Source organism: Myiozetetes cayanensis, unplaced genomic scaffold (genome assembly GCF_022539395.1).
Source record: "Myiozetetes cayanensis isolate MyiCay16 unplaced genomic scaffold, myiCay2020 scf15, whole genome shotgun sequence".
In the NCBI taxonomy this organism is placed as follows: domain Eukaryota; kingdom Metazoa; phylum Chordata; class Aves; order Passeriformes; family Tyrannidae; genus Myiozetetes; species Myiozetetes cayanensis.
In genome coordinates, this window is record NW_026087159.1 from 6,044,077 (window position 1) to 6,061,697 (window position 17,621).

A 17,621-nucleotide genomic window follows, 5' to 3' on the forward strand; every position below is an offset into this window, starting at 1 on the left:
GATTTTGCCCTCTCACTGTCTCAAGATGCTCCTGCAGAGAGAAAGGGAGACCGAGGCCTGGGCTAGGAAATGGTGACCCCCTTTTCAACCATGGCAGAGGTAGCACCTTTCTGAGAAAAGGAAGGAATGCCATGGCTCCAGGTTCTACTCTGGCCTGCAGCGATGCTGCTGGGGGCTGGACCAGTCCAGGGGTCCCTAATGCAAGGCTGCTTTGGAAGGGAGAAATTTCATCAGCACAACAGGGAACTAGGAGTGATCCAACAGAAAGGTCAGATGGAGAAATGAGCCAGGCTGCACAGGGTGGCTGCGTCCTGCAGCTTGGAGGCAAATGTTTAGCAGCACCGTATCTGCTGGTGAAAGAATAACTAGAGACATGGGTCTTGCACCTCTTAAACACTCCAAGTCTGTGGACTGCGAAGGCAGGGATGGGATTTGCATGCTGCTTTATTTAGTGTTATAAAAGCTGTGCCGTGCTTATGGAAACCACCCTGCAGACACCAAATGCGCGACCGCAAAAAACCAAAAAGGTTTAAAAAAAAGTATAACAAAAATCAGAGAAGTGGAGAAAAATCTCTCGTCACCAGTGCCCCATCCAGCTCTGGGGCGGTGCTCAAGGGGAAGCTATTGCTTCCCCTCGTGCTGTTGCTGCGTCTCGAGGTTGAAGGATCTTACTGCTGATAATTTATGTCTTTTCCCAGGAAAGACAAACAAGCCCACTGAAGCTGGGGACTAACTTGTCTCCCTGCGGGGCCACCGCGTAGTAGGGTGCAGGTGACAGGCACAGGGGGAGATGGCAGAGGCTGCCATAGGTGGCATGAGCCGATGTCCTCAGTTTTGGAGGGCCAAGCAAGGGGTGAAGCAGAGGCAGGAGCACTGGGAGGTCTCAGAACAGGGGGCAGATAGGGTGTGAGCACTGAGGGCAGGAGGGGACTCCGAACTGCTCTGTGTGTGGCTGTTGGACTGTCTTGGTGTCACCTCCCTCTGCAGCGACCTCCACAACAGTCACTCACCTCTGGGGAGAAAGAGAGCCCTTGTATGTGAGGGCATGATAATAACTACCATAACAGGAATAATAACCATAATAATAACAATAGTAATAATAATAATAACCACCACCAGTGCTCTCTAGCTCATCCTGCATGCTTACTCAAACCTCTGTGTGGTTTCTGTGCTTCTTTCCTGAAAGTTTTTTTTGCAGCCTTTGAAGAATGATCATTTTAAGCAAGATATAGACAGATCATTTAATTATTTTTAAGGAGACTGATTGATCCCACTGCTTGATGGGCTGCCAGACTCCAGCTCTGGCGACTGTCTGGCAGAAGCTCGTGGTCATTGTGGTCTTGACCTGCTAATCCAATTCCTAAAGGAGTAACTCAAGGTCCTGATGTTCCTGTCTGCTGACTGTGGGATAAGTGGATTCCCTGACCGCTGTTTAGAGAGCTTTTACCACCTCTTTTACACAGCCTCACATGGTATTTTGGTTCTTGATCTTGTTCCTGACAGCGTGGGATGGGCGTCGGGATGGTTTGCAGGGCTGCTGGGAGTGCCTGGATAGGCTCTGGGCTCCCGAGCCCCCCCTGGCTTGTTCCCGTTACTGCTGTGAAACCCAAGGGAAGAACTGGCTGCAGGGGCAGCCGCGGCTCAGGCAATAAAATCACTGCTGCCGGAGGTGCAAAGGAAGGTCAGAGCAAGGCAAGGCCAGCATGTTTTTCAGAGGGTGTCTGGAGCACGCAGGAGGGATAAGGGGATGCTGTGCATGTCAGTCTGGCCAAACTTGCTCTGCCCCTTTCAAGGGGTCTCCACCAAAACCGTTTCTCCCTGGGTAGTGTTTGGCCAAGGGATTTGAGGAGTTTGTGGTGCTCCATCCCAAAGCAGACACAGTTAGACAAAGTGTTAAGTAAAAAATAATTTGCTCGATGTTACTGTGTGATGAGCCCTGAGGTGTTTGCAGTGTGGAAAGGTGCTGATGCTTCACCTTCCATCGTGTTCCCATGCTCTTTTTCCTTTCAGCCTCCTCCCTTCCATGGGGTCCTGGCCTGGTACACACCAACGTGGATGTCCAGGCTAATTAAGCCCTTTGTTTTATATTTTTTCCCCATGAAAGTGTCCCTCTGAGAGAGGCCAGATGCTCTTGCTTTAGAAACACACTTCTTTGGGAGGCTGAGAACATCCCCAGCTCCAGTGTTGCTATTGCAGGAGGGCACCTTGCCTGGGTAAATAGGTCATTGCTCCAAACAACAGGAGGGTGCTGAGGCAGGAGGGGAGGTTGATGAAACTGCCCTCTGCGAGGGGTGGCTGGTGAAGGCTCTGCCAGAGCTCCCTGGCCATTTAGTGACAAGGGCTCATGTGGGCTGCAGCTCATGCACCTTCATTGAGCCTATTTTGGGACCAGGCTGCCTCCCCACACTCTCTGCTCATTCAGCTGCTGTGGAGAGGAGGGAAAGCTTGTGGGGCCAGGGATGGAGATGAAGGGACACAACTAGAGGGAGAGGTGGACACAGTGGGGGCTGGCAACTTGCCTATAAGGTTCAAGCCAAGCTTCTTGTTTGCAAAACCCACCTTTGTCAAGACACACAGCAGCTGCGCCACATCCCAGCCATGGAGGAGCCCATCCTGTGCTGGTCCTGCAGTTGAGATGTGGCTTAAGTGACTTGGGAGCATGTCTGTGTCTCTGGGACATGTGTGCCAGCTTATGGGCTCTGGAAAAAACCACACATAGGAGCTGGTGTCATTGTAAATGTCATCCCAGCAGTCTTCAAACTGGTGAATGAGCCAGCCTTAGAAACCAAATTAAATTTAAAGGAATTCTTAAATTAAGAAATAATTAATTTGGATTTCCATTCCTGCCATCTGGTTTTGCATGATTTGGGTGTGAGTTTTCAGTTTTCTCACTGCAGCCATGAGACTTGGAAAAAAAAAAAAAAAGCCACCTCTTTAAAGAGCTGAGACAACACTTTCAAGTGCCGGGCAGTTACACGAAGTATTGTGAAACTTAAATTGCAGGAGCTCAGCATTGCTTACAGTTACTTTCAGACCCCTGTCGCAGAAGAGGAGCAGGCACACAGCTACCTGATGGTTTGCTTTCTCAACCAAAACAAAGATGTGAGTCACAATGAAATTTTCCACAAGGAATATTTTTTTGTCTGTTAATACAAAAAACTGCTGACTGGCTTTTTTCCCCCCTTGTACATGATTCTGTGGTGAGAATCTGCACCATGGGCTCCACGGGGGATGCTTGTTTTGGGGGGGACAGGGTGGTGAGGGTGCTGTGAGGAGGAGAGATGGCAATTTTGTACACAGGCAGTTTTGGAAGCGAGACATGAGCGTGGCACAGAGGGGACATCCTGGGAGCTGTTGTTTCAGACCAAGGTGGAGCCAAGAGGGTACAAATTGTGGATGTAACAGCCAGCAGGACGCCGGGTCCCCCAGTGAAGGGCTCTGCAGCTGGTGTTTTGCAGACCCATCACCTCCTTTAAAGTCACCCTTTCCCTGAGGAAGGAGATGTGGGGCTGCGCCCAACCTTGCACTGGTCAACCTGGAAGGTTCCCCCACACCTGGGGATATTGAGCACTGATTCCATGTGGGTTCTAGGAAATGGGAAAAGGCAGCAAGAAAACTCCTTTCTTCTTCTCCTTTATTTGTTTTTTTTTTTTTTTTCTCTCTCCCTCTCTTTTTTCTTCCTGCATCCTGCCCTGGATTGTTCTGGAGGCCAAGGGCTCTCCCAACCCACCTGCTGGATTTCCAGGGAATGGGAGGGCACAGGATGTGCAGTCTTGCCAGGCAGCCCTCCACACCTCCATGGTGGGACGGCCGGAGCAGCACATCAAAGGGGCAGTGGTGCTCCCGCCGTCCCCATCCCGTGTGGGGCACACGCTCCTGGCCCCGTGGCGCGGGACCACCCACACCGCCTGCACATCAATCAGCCCTGGCTGAATCCCGCCACTGGCCACCTCCCTGACCCCACTATCTCCCTCCTTTCCCCCTGGGATTCAAGTGCAAATGCCTCAGGCCGTGGGCTGTACAGCCCCTACCACCAGCCTTGGCCCTCGAGGTCTGCCCGTGCTGATGTGGGATCTCCCTCCAGCTGTGAGACCACCGTGTCCTGGCTGATTTACAGCAGGAAACGTTGACCTGCAGGGTAACCAATGGCTGATATTTTCTTTTTTTTTTTTTTTTTTTTCTTCTTTTCTTTCTTCCCTCCTGATCAGCTATTGCAATAAAATGACTTTCATTTTTTTCCCCCCTCTTTCTGCACAATCTGTGCCCAAGCCGCAATATCGGTTAAAAATATCATCTGTGAGAGGAAAAGGCAAATAAATGAGCACATCAAAGCCAGCAGCCTGGGGCTGTTGGGTTGGGAGAAGAAATAGGGCTAGGCCCTGGGCCCATTATCTTGCTGATATCTAATGCCACCACTTCAGAGTGTGAGAATGGAGCCTTTTTTTTCCGCAGCGGAGCGTACTGGCCCCGCTGGTGTTTGGGAGCACAAAGGCCGCCATCCACCCCAGCTCTCAAGACAGACTGTTGACATGTTGCTCTCAGATTTCATTCCTGAAAATCTGGAACTTTATGCCGAACAAATAACATGATCTTTTTCCTTCATCTGGAAAGGATAAAAACAATTGCTGGCACTCTGAGCAGATTACTCTTTCTTTTCCTCCCTCCTCCCTCCTGCTTTCCTTGCAAGCCCCAACTCACTACCCGCAAGTCACAACTTGCATATTTTCATTTGAAAACTTTAAACCATGGGGGGTGAGAGGCAAGAGTGGAGGGGAATGAAAAAAGATTAAAAAAGAAGGATTTCAAGGAGCAACGACATAACCATGAACGTCTGGCAGCCCATGTGCTGCCCCAGCCCTGCTGGACAAGGAGGATGAAGCCAAAGGCAAAGCATTTGCCACTTAGGGGGGACATGGGCAAGGGATGCAGGTTCCTGCTGTGGTATGGATGGTGCTTGATCCATTTAGGGGTGGTATGGTGGGGGAAGGTTGCACCCTCTAGAACTCACATTGCACCCTCTGATGGGCATCAAACCTGAATGGGGACACAAGCTGAGACCACTTTGGTCCAAGGCAAAATCTGGTGAGTCCTCCTCAAGCAATGGGACTTGAGCTGACACTAATCCTGCATCTCGTCCTCCAGGGCTGCTCCTTCATGGGTTTTGCTTTCAGCATGGCATTGTTGGGGAGAGGAGCCACATCACCCTAGCCAGCCAGCCTGGTGATCCAGAGGGCAAGCAGAGTGTGTGCTGCCAGTACCCTCTGCCTGCAGCAGTGGGCATTTTAAGGAGGTTTTGTTTCCTTTCACCTCTGTAAGCATATCCATTTTTCACTCTGTGTTTACAAATTCTTTTGAAGTAGCCTTTAAACAGAATTAACAGAGTGCCTGGGGGGAAAAAAAAATTTGGTTTAATCATTATTTATTTTTATATATCATTATTTTATTGATACTTGTCGTGGTATTTTATTGATACTGAAGCCCAGTACAGAATAGGACTGGGACATGTCCTGCTCAGAGCTGATGCTCCCCTTGCTCTCTTTTGACCTGTTTTGCCTCCCATGTCCCAGGTGATATGAAAGGGGTTGGCCACTTCTGCTCCCCTCCACTAACAAAAGGCAGTGACGTGCATCCCTGCTGGAACGAGGCAGATGTCTACAAATGAAGAGCTTGCTGGACCGGTGCCCAGGTGGAAGCGCTTTGAGGGGAATGAAAGGCCCCAGATGAAGTGCTGGTTGCAGTAATTAGGATCTCTGGAGCTCCCTCTGGCAAGCTCACACTGATCTTTTCAAGTTCTCAGACGCAAACTCTGACCTCCCTGCTGACCATCACGGTGCAGCTCCATCCCTGGACAAGCACAGCTCGACCTGGAGCATCACGGAAACCAGCACTGCTGGTGGGAAACAGCCTCCTGCCCAGAGGTAGCAGCTGCCATGAGTGGTGATGCCTGGTGTCACAGAGGACCAGGACAGTCTTGCTGACAACTGTGGAGCAACCGGCTTCCTCTTCTCCTGGCTCTGCTCCACCGTGTTCTAGCTGGCACAAGGGAGCTCAGGTGATACACAGCTATTACTCATTTTTAAATAGTGCCAACTGGCTGGGTTATCTGCTGCTCTGAACATGTCTCTCTCCCTCTCTCTCCTTTCCATGTTGGAGAGTACTTCCTACAGGTCCAAACAGTGCTTGGGGTTGTTCCCTGTGTCTCAGGTCTGCAGGGACTGAGGCCACACAGCCGGCAGGGCCAACAACAGCAACAGGGGGCCATCTCCAGCCATGCCACGCTGTGCCAGCCACACGTGCCAAGAGCTCTGGGCTCTGATGAGAGGAGGGTATGTTTTCTCCATGTACAGGAGATAGGAGGAAAAAGATAGCTGGCTTGAATTGTGGCCAGGGAGGTTTAGGTTAGCCATTAAGAAATGCTTTTGTGCAATAAGATCCTGTGTTGGTAGCTGGGACAGACTGTGCAGTCTTGATTGAGGAGGGATTTTGAGAACTGACAGGGGGAGGACAGCTTGAGGTCGGTCCTGCTGGGCCAGGGAGAGAGGCATCAGTTGTCTGAAGCTTTTTCCAGTCCTAATCTCTGCAGCTCTGGGGTTTTGTGACCTCCACCCTCAGCTGGGTGACAAGCTTATCTGTGGACCAGGAGGCTGCACATTCTGGAGCATGTGGGCTGGCCCTGCTACTGCTCACAGCACCCACAAACCTTGCTCTACCCCTGCACTGCCAGCACCCACCCTGTCCCAGGCTGACACTGGCACTGAACCAACTCTTAAAAGGGGAATAAAAGCAAGATAAATCAGCCCAGGCAGTGATACCTGCTGTAAATATAGCCCAAAGTATCCAAGGGAGGGCTGGGCAGGGATGGGATGCTGCTTGGACTGGATGGAAATGCAAGAATGAGTTGTGGGCTTGTGTCCTCTGTCATCCTTGAATTGTGCTATTCATCTTCTCCCCTGACCTGAACCGCTGCTCCCCTTCCACCCTTCCCCCGCATTCCATGGACTCTCCACTTCCACCCCATTTCACGTTCATAGGAAGATGGAGAATTAAACATCATGACTGTAATTCACACTGAGAAAGGCCTGGGTGAGGCAGACACAGGGAACCATCTCACCTCCTCAGTGGCAGCCAGATGGAAGGCCACTAGGGTCAGATAGGATAGGGATGTGTCCCCAGGAATGCTGGGCTGTGGAAGGGGTGCACGTGAGTCAGTGTGGATTCAGGATGCCAGCCCAGCTGTCAGCATCAGTCTGGTGAGCCATGTGGTGGCCACTGGGGAGACAGTGGCCTGAGGACCCTCTTTGCACCCCCAGACGGGGGAATGGGGAGGACAGAAAGCCATGGCCGGCTCTGGAGCAATGGTGACTGACATTCATTTGCCAGGAATCTGTTGGGGAATATTTTTATCTGCTGGGTGTGAGTGTGCTACATGTCAGAGCCATCTGCCACACATTCATTTTTGGGAGAACTAGGAAGTGCAGGCATGAAAATCTGTGAAAGTGTGTGCATTCCTGTGCCCTTCAAAGCTGTACGTCCCCAGGTCTCCTGTGGTGCCTGGGGACAGAGCTGGGATGACTTCTTGTCCTTCAGGGGGAGAGACAAACTCTTGCATTCTGTAAAATAGAGATGATCTTGAACTCTGCACAGCAAGCCCAGTGCACTGCGCGCTGATTTGGAAATGGGGAACTGAGTGATACCCTGGCAGCAGCCTCACTGCATGCCTGGCCTGATCCTCCACGTCCTTTTAGGACTTTTCCATCTCACCTCAGTGTGCACAGCACCTCAAACTCTGCTGGCATCGGCCCAGCTGCAGAAGGCAATAAGGAGCTAACTCACCCCTTACCCCAGAGCCAAGCAGTTACTGTGGGAGGTTTCTGTTCACTGGATCGGGTGAAGGAGCCCTTGGATAAAAATAAGGAATAAAATTAAACGGAGACACCAGCCCATGCTGAAACACCGGATCTGCTCTCCCTAAAATATCTGGCTGTTGACATTCAAAAACCAGATTCAGTTCGCAACTAGTGGAATCCCTCATCCTCGTGACAGATGCCCTGGATTAAACACCCCCAAATTTGTGGTATCTGGGGTTTTATCAAAGGAGTCTGTTTCCACTCAAGTGTCCCTCGTTCCAGCCTGGCTGCTCTGCCACAGAAACGCGCCTGGTTCGGGTTTACAATGAGCCATCTCCTGCTGATGTGATTGAGCTGGGAAGACGTGCCTGTCCAGTTCCCTTTCAACACTTTCTAACCTTCTTGTGGCTCAGACTTTCCTACCAGAGAGTAGGACTTAATCATCTTTAATGATAGCCAGGCCAAGGATAGCATTCAGCCAGGTTTTCCTAAAGGGCTACATCTGAAATCGTTATCCAAGTGCAACCCCCTAGTAAACTCCCTGACAGACAACTGCAAACACTGCAGAGCTGTGGCAGACCTCTGGCCAGGACCAGAATTAAATCAAACCAAAAGCTTAAGCACTCAGAGGACCTCAGAGGGATTTTTGAATGTAATCAGCGCCGTGGTTGGGCGTGGGATTCCTCTCTGCTGCCAAGATTTGCCAGTGCTAGAGGACTGCCCCATTCCCACTAACTTAAAGTTACAATTGATCCATGGAATCCTGTGCAGATGGCAATTATTTGTATCAGTTTTAGTGCAAGCTGGTATATCACTGATGTGGACTCAGTTGATACCAATTAGATTTGTAGTGTTTTAACCACACCCCCATGCAGGGTTTGTGCTGATCCCTCTAGAGCAGATTCAAAGTGGATTTAATTAAATGAACATAACTTTGCTGTGTGGATGAAGGCTCAGGCAGCAGCAGTACCACTGGAGGTCTGAGCTGGAGAGGAGAGGCAGCACACTGGAGGAAGGTGAAGAGAAACTGTGGAGAAATGTGTCTCCTCTGGCTTCTCCTTCCCTGCCCTTCCTTCTCTCCGAAAAGCTGGCAGCACTGCAACTTTTCCACTGAATGAGATGACGGAAATTTGAAATGCCAAGTTGTGCAAGGCCCGTGGCAGACGCTGGAAGAGGCTCTGGGTAGACGCAGTGCGGGCGATGTCACCTTGTCTCTGTCTCCTGTGCCAGGGCCAGCGATGGCTGTGCCAGCAGGTCCTCACTGCAGCTGCTCTGCCCAGCCAGGGGTACCCACGCTGGTCATAGCGACACGCTGGGATCCCTCAAACATCAGAGGAGACTCACAGCTCACTGTGAGTGGGCAGACCCAAAATGGCTCTGAAAGCCCTGCAGGCAGAATGAGAAGGGCCCTCTGCCAGGTAGGAATGGGGACATGATCCGCAGGAGCAGCATCCTGTGTCACCACAGCAGGCCTTGAAAATCTTCTAGGGCTGGAAAAGAAACACAGAGTCTGGGGGGGGGCAGAAACTAATGGAGAGAAAAGAGGGTTTTGGGGGTCGTGGGAAGTCAGAAGTTTTCAGGTTTTTTAAAACTAAATGACAAGTTTTTCCTTTGCTTTTCTCTGTTTTTTTTATCCTGGGAAATGGAGAGAAGTGGAGAAGGGAAATCGCTTGAGCGCTTTGGGATGAGGGGGCTGGGGAGGGTCTGCCAGATGTGCTAAAATGCTAGAGAAAGCAAAAAACTCAGAGAAAAATTTCTCTTTTGAGAGAGGCTACTTTTCTGTTCCTTAAAAAAAAAAAGAAAGAAAGTTTTTCATGAAAATTTCAGGCAGTCCCATTCTTTTGCTGCAGCCTTTGATTTAACTACTTGAGCAAGTATTTGACAAAACCCTCCGTGTTTTTCAGGAGGTTTCTTAAATCCCGCCGAGGTATGGGATTATGAGAAACAACAAATGGCAAGCTGTCTCTAACCCCACAGACATTCTCACTCTCGTTTTTCTCTCTCACTTTGGAATAAAAAATGCAGTGCTCCCTGCTGAGTTCTCTTTAAAATTCACATTGTCTCTTCAAATAAAGGCTGGGAGGGTGAGGTAGTGCTTTGAAAACCAGAACTCAGTCATACATTGCAGGACCAGATCCTAGAGGATTATTCTCTCTCAGGACACTTTATAACTTCATGAGAACTTCTGGCCTGGCTTGTCTCACCAGCTTAGTGTGAGTGGCCCCAGCGGATGGCAAGGTGACTGAGGTCTCTACACCCCTTTCCATTGAGATGGCTGGATTTGTCTTTGGAGACATTTTAAACCATGATAAAGCAAACTCCATTTTTTTGCCATGGGGATGGTGTGGCCCATTTCCTGTGCAGTCAGGGGATGCTCCCTGCATCCCTGCAGAGGGAAGCCCTGCCGCAGCAGCAGTCTCTCCATCATGGCTGGTGCAGGCCAGGCTGTGGTAATGTGGTTTTCCCCTGCTTTTGGTGTGATTCCTCAACTGCAGCAGCCTGTGCTGCCCCAGGGCTGTGGTGAGCTGCCAGCGTCACCGCTGGAAAGCTCAGAACTGGATGAGCATCTTGTTCCCAGGAGAAGTGCCTGGCAGGACAGCATGGCTGCGCTTTGCTCTCACTGGGGAAATGAACAAAGGGGCTTTTCCTCCAGACCCACCTGGAATTTCGGTGGCAAAAGCCTGGGAGCAAGGGGATGAAGCTGGCAACTTGCTTTGCTCTTGTTTCAGCCTATCCTTCCCCAGTGCGGCAATGAGAGAAATGAGGATAACAAAGGAGCATATTGTATCGTAAACCACTGCACATTTCTGTTTCTTAAATGATGCTATCATCAGGCCACTACATTGTCCTGGGGCAAATGGCTCTGGGTTGAGACACAGCACTGGCACAGAAATGGATGCTGCAGCAGGGCAGAGCTCCCTGCACAGCACCCGCACCCCAGGGACAAGGACACCAAGACCTGACCATGCTAGACAAGGAGAAAGTCCCTCTAAGTGACCTTGCAGCCCCTGAAATGGTGATGATGCCTGTCATTCTTGCAGTACTATTTCTGTGATTTTCAGTTAATAGAAGCAAGGAGCAATTGTTGGACTCTGGTCCAAAGGTTCAAGGGTTCAGCAGGGCTTGTTTACATCAATGCACATGTCTGTGTTCAGGGCTGGGGTACAAAGCAGAGTGACCGGAGGACCTTGGTGCATGAGCTTGTGAGGCCTCTGTCCTGCTAAAGTCTTGGAAACAGAAGATTGGTGAAAAAAAAGTTGGTTTTGACAAGTCTTTCGTGCACATAGTTCAAACCTGTCACAACGATGTCAAAATTCATCAGCTTAGTGAACCTATTAAACCTGGGGCAGAGCTGAACCATCTACAGCTCCAGTCCAGGAGGCACAGCCAAGCCAGCCCTTTCAGCCCCTCCGGGAAATCTTTTTTTTCCCCTGGCGGGGCACTTCGGAGCTGGGTTGCGTGGGAGCGTGGGTGCCAGGTGGGAACTCCCCCGGCCGATCGATGCTCAGCTCCAGCTGCGGGAGGCGGCCGGGATGGGGGTGCTCGGGGTCGCCGGTCCGGGGCTGCAGGCACAGCCGGGGCTGTCCGCGGGAGGGGGCGCCCGCGCGGGGCCGTGCGGACGGGCGGGCAGCCCGGGGCTCCGCTCCGCCTCGCTGGGCGGGCGGATCCCAGCTCCTGATTTTCCCGGGGGCTGCAGAGGCTTGTCCCGGCCCTGCGCGATCCTGCTTGGCTGCCGCCCTCCCCGCCTCCCTCCACCTCCTCCTCCTCCTCCTCCACCACCACCCCATGTGCTTCCTGCCGGGCCAAGTTCGCGGAGCGCCGCCGCACGTCGGGCCAGCGGAGCGGAGCCGCAGCGGAGCGGGGCGCGGGGCAGCGGGCGCGGCTGCTGCGCGGCGCGGCGGGGCAGGCTCGGCGGAGCGCCGGCTGCAGCCTCGGGGCGCGCTCGCCCGGCCCCGGCGGCCCCTGCCCGCCCGCACGATGCCGCGGCGGCGCGGCTGCCTGCCGCCCGTCCTGTGCGCGCTGGCCGCCCTCAGCCTGCCGCTGCTGCTGGCCGCCGAGCCCCGCGCCAAAAGTTGCTCCGAAGTGCGGAGGCTCTACGCCGCCAAGGGCTTCAGCCAGAGCGAGGCGCCCAGCCACGAGATCAGCGGTGAGTCCCGATCGTCGCTGCCGCCTTTGTGCGCGCCCGGGCCGGCCCCGCGGAGCGCGGGGTGAGCGCCGGGCTCCCCCCGACCCGGCTCCCCCTAGCCCGGCTGCCCCTCCAGCGCGGGGCCCGGAGCTCGGCTCGGGGCGCGCTGCCCCGCTCGGCTCGGCTCGGCTCGGCTGGGCTGCCCGGAGCTCGGCGCCCATCCCGCGCGGTGGGTCCCGGCGCCCCCCGAGCCGGGTCGTTCCGTGCGGGAGCGCGGCGGGACCGCGCCTGTTGCCGGTCCCGCTCCGGGCTCGGCGGGGCGGGCGCTCCTGCCCTTGGGCCGCTGTTCGCCCCGGCGGGGAGCGGGCGGCCCGTCCCGCCCCGGTGCCCGGCGGCTGCTGACGGAGAGACCGAGACATGGCTCCTTTTTTTTTTTTTTTTTTTCCTTCCGTTCTTTTTCTTTCTTTCTTCCTTCCCTCCACCTTCGTCCCGAGGTACTCGCGCATCCCGGGGACAGGAGTGATCGCAGCCGGCAGCAGTAGGAAATGGTAGCTAATGTGCTCACACCCAAAACATTTTATTCTTTTTGTTTCATCCTTCATCTCCCTCCCAGGGCCGCTGCTTTTATTTCCCCTTCTGAATGACCTACTGGACCGCATTCTCCGCGGAACAAAGGAAGTGCCTTTTTAGCTGGAATCCTCGGAGACCACCAAGGACTCCAGCTCATGCACTGCAATTTCGCACTACTTTCAACAATAACAAAAATGCATGACTGAATGGCTCAAAAATGTGGAGTGTTGGAGGCATTCATTTCGGTCTGGGACACTGTCACAACACAGACAGACCCCAAGTAAATACCTTTAGACGGCTCAGATAGAAGCTGGGGGTAATCTTTACCATTGGTGTGCCCTCCAGATATGTATACATTATCCTTTTCACTGACAAAATAATTTCAGTCGCTTGTGCTTTTATATTGTCAGACTAATGATATGCATTTAGCCTACATCTGTTTGAATAAAATTGCAGGCTCGTTTACTTCTCCAAGAAATATTTTAATGAGAAACGTCTGACTAGTTGCAGTTAAAATAATCTCTCCACCCTCCCTGCTTCATAAAATGGTCTCTAATAAATAGTCTTGGTTTTGATTTGAGTCCAGCTCTCATCGGTGTAGGATCAGGATGTGAGCAGGCTTTCTCATATGTCTAGTATTGGGAAGGTTTGACCTAGTCCTTATTTTATATATTGTTGTTTAAGATGACTTGGTGGGCTTTGGAGAATGTCAGGAGTAGATCGTGCTGACAGGGCTTCCATTTGAAGCTCTAAAGCTGTTGCCTGTTTGACCCTGTGCTTTTGAAATAAGGGGCCAGAGAAATGTGATGACCAAGGTAAGATTATTTGACAAAATAAAGGCTTTCTGCAATGACGCTGAAAATACTGGCTGGGTTAAGTCACTGTTTCAGGGGCACAGGGAGTCTCTGTCTGGCCTTGCTTAGAAAGCAACAGGTCTTGCACAGTTGTATTTTAAATGTTATCCTGCTCCCGCAGGGTATTTCAGAGAAGGTGGTGGAAATCTTTAGAGGAGGTGTGCTGTATACAGCTTTAAAGTGTGGTGTACCTCAGGTGTGACTGAAGTTAAAATTAAACCTGCAGTGGGGTGCTACACCTGCTGCAGTTTCACGTTCCCCTCCGTGAATTCATGTGGTTTTGGCATGGCTTGTGTTTAGAGGCTCTAGATCTTCCCTCTTGCTGCTCAGCTGGTGCATGCAGACTGTAACCATCAGTGCCACTGCTGGTGTTTAATTTTCTGAGAGTGGGGAGCTTCACCTGCCATTGCCTTTGTGGGATCAGCACAGGGTACTGGTGTGCTGGGTGGGAAGCACTGCCCGTGATAACACTGGAGACTGAGGTCAGACACCAGGGCAAAAGGTCTGTGATGTGTCTCAAAAAATGAGTCACTTGCCAAACCTTCGATTTCAGTTAGTGTTCCAGGTGATAAGCAGTGTGTTTTCCATCAGGAGAGTCAGAGAATTGGAAAGGCCGTTACCTGGGCGCCTGGCTATCGGTGAGAACAAGATAAATGCCTTGGAGGTAACGAGCCATGTGCTTCAACAAGTATCCCATTGGGACTGGTGGTGGAAACGGGTGATTTCTGATTGGTAACACCTCTGCTCATTAAACTGGGGGGGAGGACAGGCTGAGGAGGTTCAGTGGGCTGTGATGCTGATGGAATGACGTGCGGACACGTGGGTGCTTCTGGCATGAACTCATGTCTGAAGTCCATCAAGTCCTTTCTTAGATATTTGTACCGGTTTGGTGGATTATGCTTTATTCTTGCATTTTCTTACGGAGTTGCTTTAGATCACAGTGCAGAGACAGAAATTTTCTAGCACTTTTCTGAAAAGATGCCGTAAAAACTGTGGCAAATTCATTTCTGTAAGTGTAGTGACTTCTTTATTGTTAGGGATTACTGAGCCTACAAAATGTTGGCCTTGAATTGTCAAAGTGAAGCAGCTGGATGGTGCCCCTGCACTGGGCTATGTGACAGCAAGTAAAACTCATCTTCCCTGGATGGGCACAGAAGTCTTTTGGGGTTTAGCAGTGTCTTTCATGGATTTTTTTGCAACATTTACATTCTTCTGGAGCAGTAGGTATGTACAACTTCTTTTTCTTTCAAGGAAGTGCCCAATCCAGCAGGCTTTTTACCTATATGATTGCTATTTCAGTGGCATTAAAAGGCTATGTTCCTTGTCCATAATTACCCAGAAGTTCACTTTAATATTTGTTTATATCAGGTTTAGGACCTAATTAGAATATACATAAATAGCAGGTTATATCTTGTTGAAGTACCTAAGCATTTCTGAAAGCTGCAAGCTTTATAAGAGGTGTAAAATGTGTTATTTGTAGTGTGGGATTTATAGAAATTGTTTCCTTTTATGTAGCCTTGGTGTTAGAGGTGTAAAGGCAGACTACTGCTGTGAATCTGTGTGGAAGCATTTCATGGCCCTTTGGTTGCCTTGTACCTGAGTGATCTTCAGAAGCTTCTGCGCTCTCAGCCCTGTGATGTATGTGTGGCAAAGCTCGTGGTAGCGGTGAGATGCAATCTTGCTGGTGTTGCTGGAGAGGTCAGTGCTTGTGTAGACCTGAGGGTTAGTTTGTGAAACCTGACTCTTGATAGTGTGTGGATAGTAGGTGCTGTGGGGAGAGCACCAGCCTGTAACTTCTTTTAAGATGACCTTTTAGCAGTTTCCTGAGGACAAATCACATCTCAGGAAGGTCTGGGTCCTGCAGGCTGTAGCTGCTCACTTTGTTCAAACACTACCCAGAATGTGTCGCTCCTTATTGATCCCATGTGTCCCTGGGCTGTCATGGTGATGGAGCAAAACTCCGGAGCGAGGGCTGTTTACCCTGGTTGGTCTAGTGGGGCTGCAGAATGAAGTGCAAAGTGAGCTGGTGTGGTGGCATCCGGAGACCCACAGGAGGTGGCTGTGAAAAAACAAAAAACCCCAACCTTTCTTTCAGGAGGCTCCTTCTTGCCCTCAGGTGTTAAACAGACGGAAATTCCTTCCCTTTTCCTGCTAATTGGAAGAAGTAGATGTTTCTTTTCCTGAATTGAAAAGGAAAAAAAAAACACATCTTGCCTGACGGTGGAAGGTGTAGTCAGTTAACCTGAAAGTTCCTGGAGGAGTGTAATCCTTTCCCTTACTGGCATTGGCTCTGTGGTGGCAAGGAAACAGAATGGTGTGGAAGGTGCCATGCTGGGGAGCATGGAGAGAAGCTGGAACTTGTCTTTGCAGGGAGCTAGGCACAAGCTGCACTCTGTTCAGTCTTAGTGAAGATGCTTGGTATAATCTGTGTTTAAACCAAATAACTGAATAGCTGCTTTTATTTGTGAGAGCCATGGAGAGCAGTTCTTTCACTGTGACAGAGGAAATCAGTTGGCCCTTGATTTTTGGACTTGGGGGACTGTGCCCAAAGTAACTTCTGCCAGGGGTGCCTCAATGTCCTGCTGCTCACTTGTTTCCAGTGTGTTTATGGCTGTCAGTGGGTGCTGGTGCACTGTCCCAGTGGTCTCAGGAAGGTTGCTTCTGGCATTGTTGTTTGTTGTGGTTTAACCCCAGCCAGCAACCAAGCCCCAGTGCAGCTGCTCACTCACTCCCCTACCCGTGGGATCTGAGAGAGAACTGGAAGGGTAAAAGCCATAAAACTTGTGGGTTGATATAAAGATACTTTAATAGGGAAAGCAAAAGCTGTGCATGTAGGCAAAGCAAAACAAGGAATTAATCCACTGTTTCCCATGGGCAAGCAAGTGTTCAGCCATCTTCAGGAGAGCAGGGCCCCATCACGCCTGATCATTACTTGGGAAGACAAATGCTGTCACTCCAAATGTCCCCTCCTCTTCCTTCTTCCTCCCACTTTATGTACTGAGCGTGATATCATATAGTCTGGAGTATCCCTTTGGTCAGTTTGGGTCACCTGTCCCAGTTGTGTCTCCTCCCAGCCTCCCGTGTACCTCCAGCTTCCTCTCAAGCATGGCAGTGCGAGAAACAGAAAAGGCCTTGGCTCTGCATAAGTCCTGCTCAGCAACAAGAAAAACTTCTCTATATTGTCAACCCCGTGTTCATCAGAAATCCGGAACACAGCCACATACTAGCCAGTGTGAAGAAAATTAACTCTCCCCCAGCCAATACGAGTCCATTGTTTTACCTGTCAAGTTCAGCAAACGCTCCTTTAGTTTTTCACATGCTTCTCATCCATGTGGCCTCTTCCAACTGAGAAACGGTTTCTGGATCCTGTCCAGGCCGGTGTTACTTGTACCGTCTGGCACTGCTGAGCTTATTGTAGTCGGTTTGCACAAGGCAGCTCCTGGACTCGCTGGGTTAAGAGTAGTACCATGTAATGCCTGGTCCTCCTCACTGTCCATTTGAAGGTGTGGAGCGACCTGGCCACCAGCTGTACCTGTCTGCCATGTCCAGGGAAGGCAGTGGTCCTTGGCAGGCAGGAGGTTTTCTCCTGCCTGGCGCGCGTTAATGGAGTGATCGCCAGGTCATCCGTGGGTGGTGACCATTGGAGAAAATCCCCGTGGCAAACACAAGTGCTGGCATGGAAAAGTAAATGAGAGAATCGCTTGAAGTATTTTTAGCTGCTTCTAATGTCATTTAGCAACTGGAAACAGCGGGAGGGGGGGAGCTGGCAGCGTGCAGCTTGCCCGCAGGCCACCGACAAGCGCCCCGGCGTCCGGCACTGGCGGCCGTGTGGCTCGGGGAGCGTTGGCAAGAGCTGGCGGCGGCTCCCGGCTGAGTCACGGCTCCGGCCACTCGCCCAGGACGCTGCTTTCCCTCTGCAAATCTGCAGCGCGGGGTTTTGTTCGGCTGCAGCGGCGCGCCGTGTCCTAGCAGCCGGCAGCGCGAAGCATGTGGTTAACAGCAACTGCTTGCAGTGGTCCGGGCTGAGTGGGAGTATCGTTTTCCTTGGCAGACAGTTCATAGAAAGTTCTGTTTTTTCTGCCAGAATAAGCAGTCATTACATTCCATACAATTCATAGTCAAATTATTATCTATTGTTAAAATTGCCTTAATTATCAGATGTTTCCTTAGACCTGTAGCTGTTTTTTAAGAGGCTGAATAGGCGTGTGTACATTGTGCAGGAGG

At 51.3% G+C, this 17,621-nt stretch overlaps 1 protein-coding gene across 1 annotated transcript in view; it reads left to right on the forward strand.

The window, feature by feature from the left end:
• The first annotated feature begins 11,633 nt into the window (after positions 1 to 11,633).
• Positions 11,634 to 17,621, forward strand: part of GPC4 (glypican 4) — a 67,622-nt gene continuing 61,634 nt past the window's right edge. Inside the window, exon 1 of the mRNA XM_050310425.1 lies at positions 11,634 to 11,994. Coding sequence (XP_050166382.1) covers positions 11,634 to 11,994 — 361 coding nt within the window. The remainder of the gene's footprint in view (positions 11,995 to 17,621) is intronic.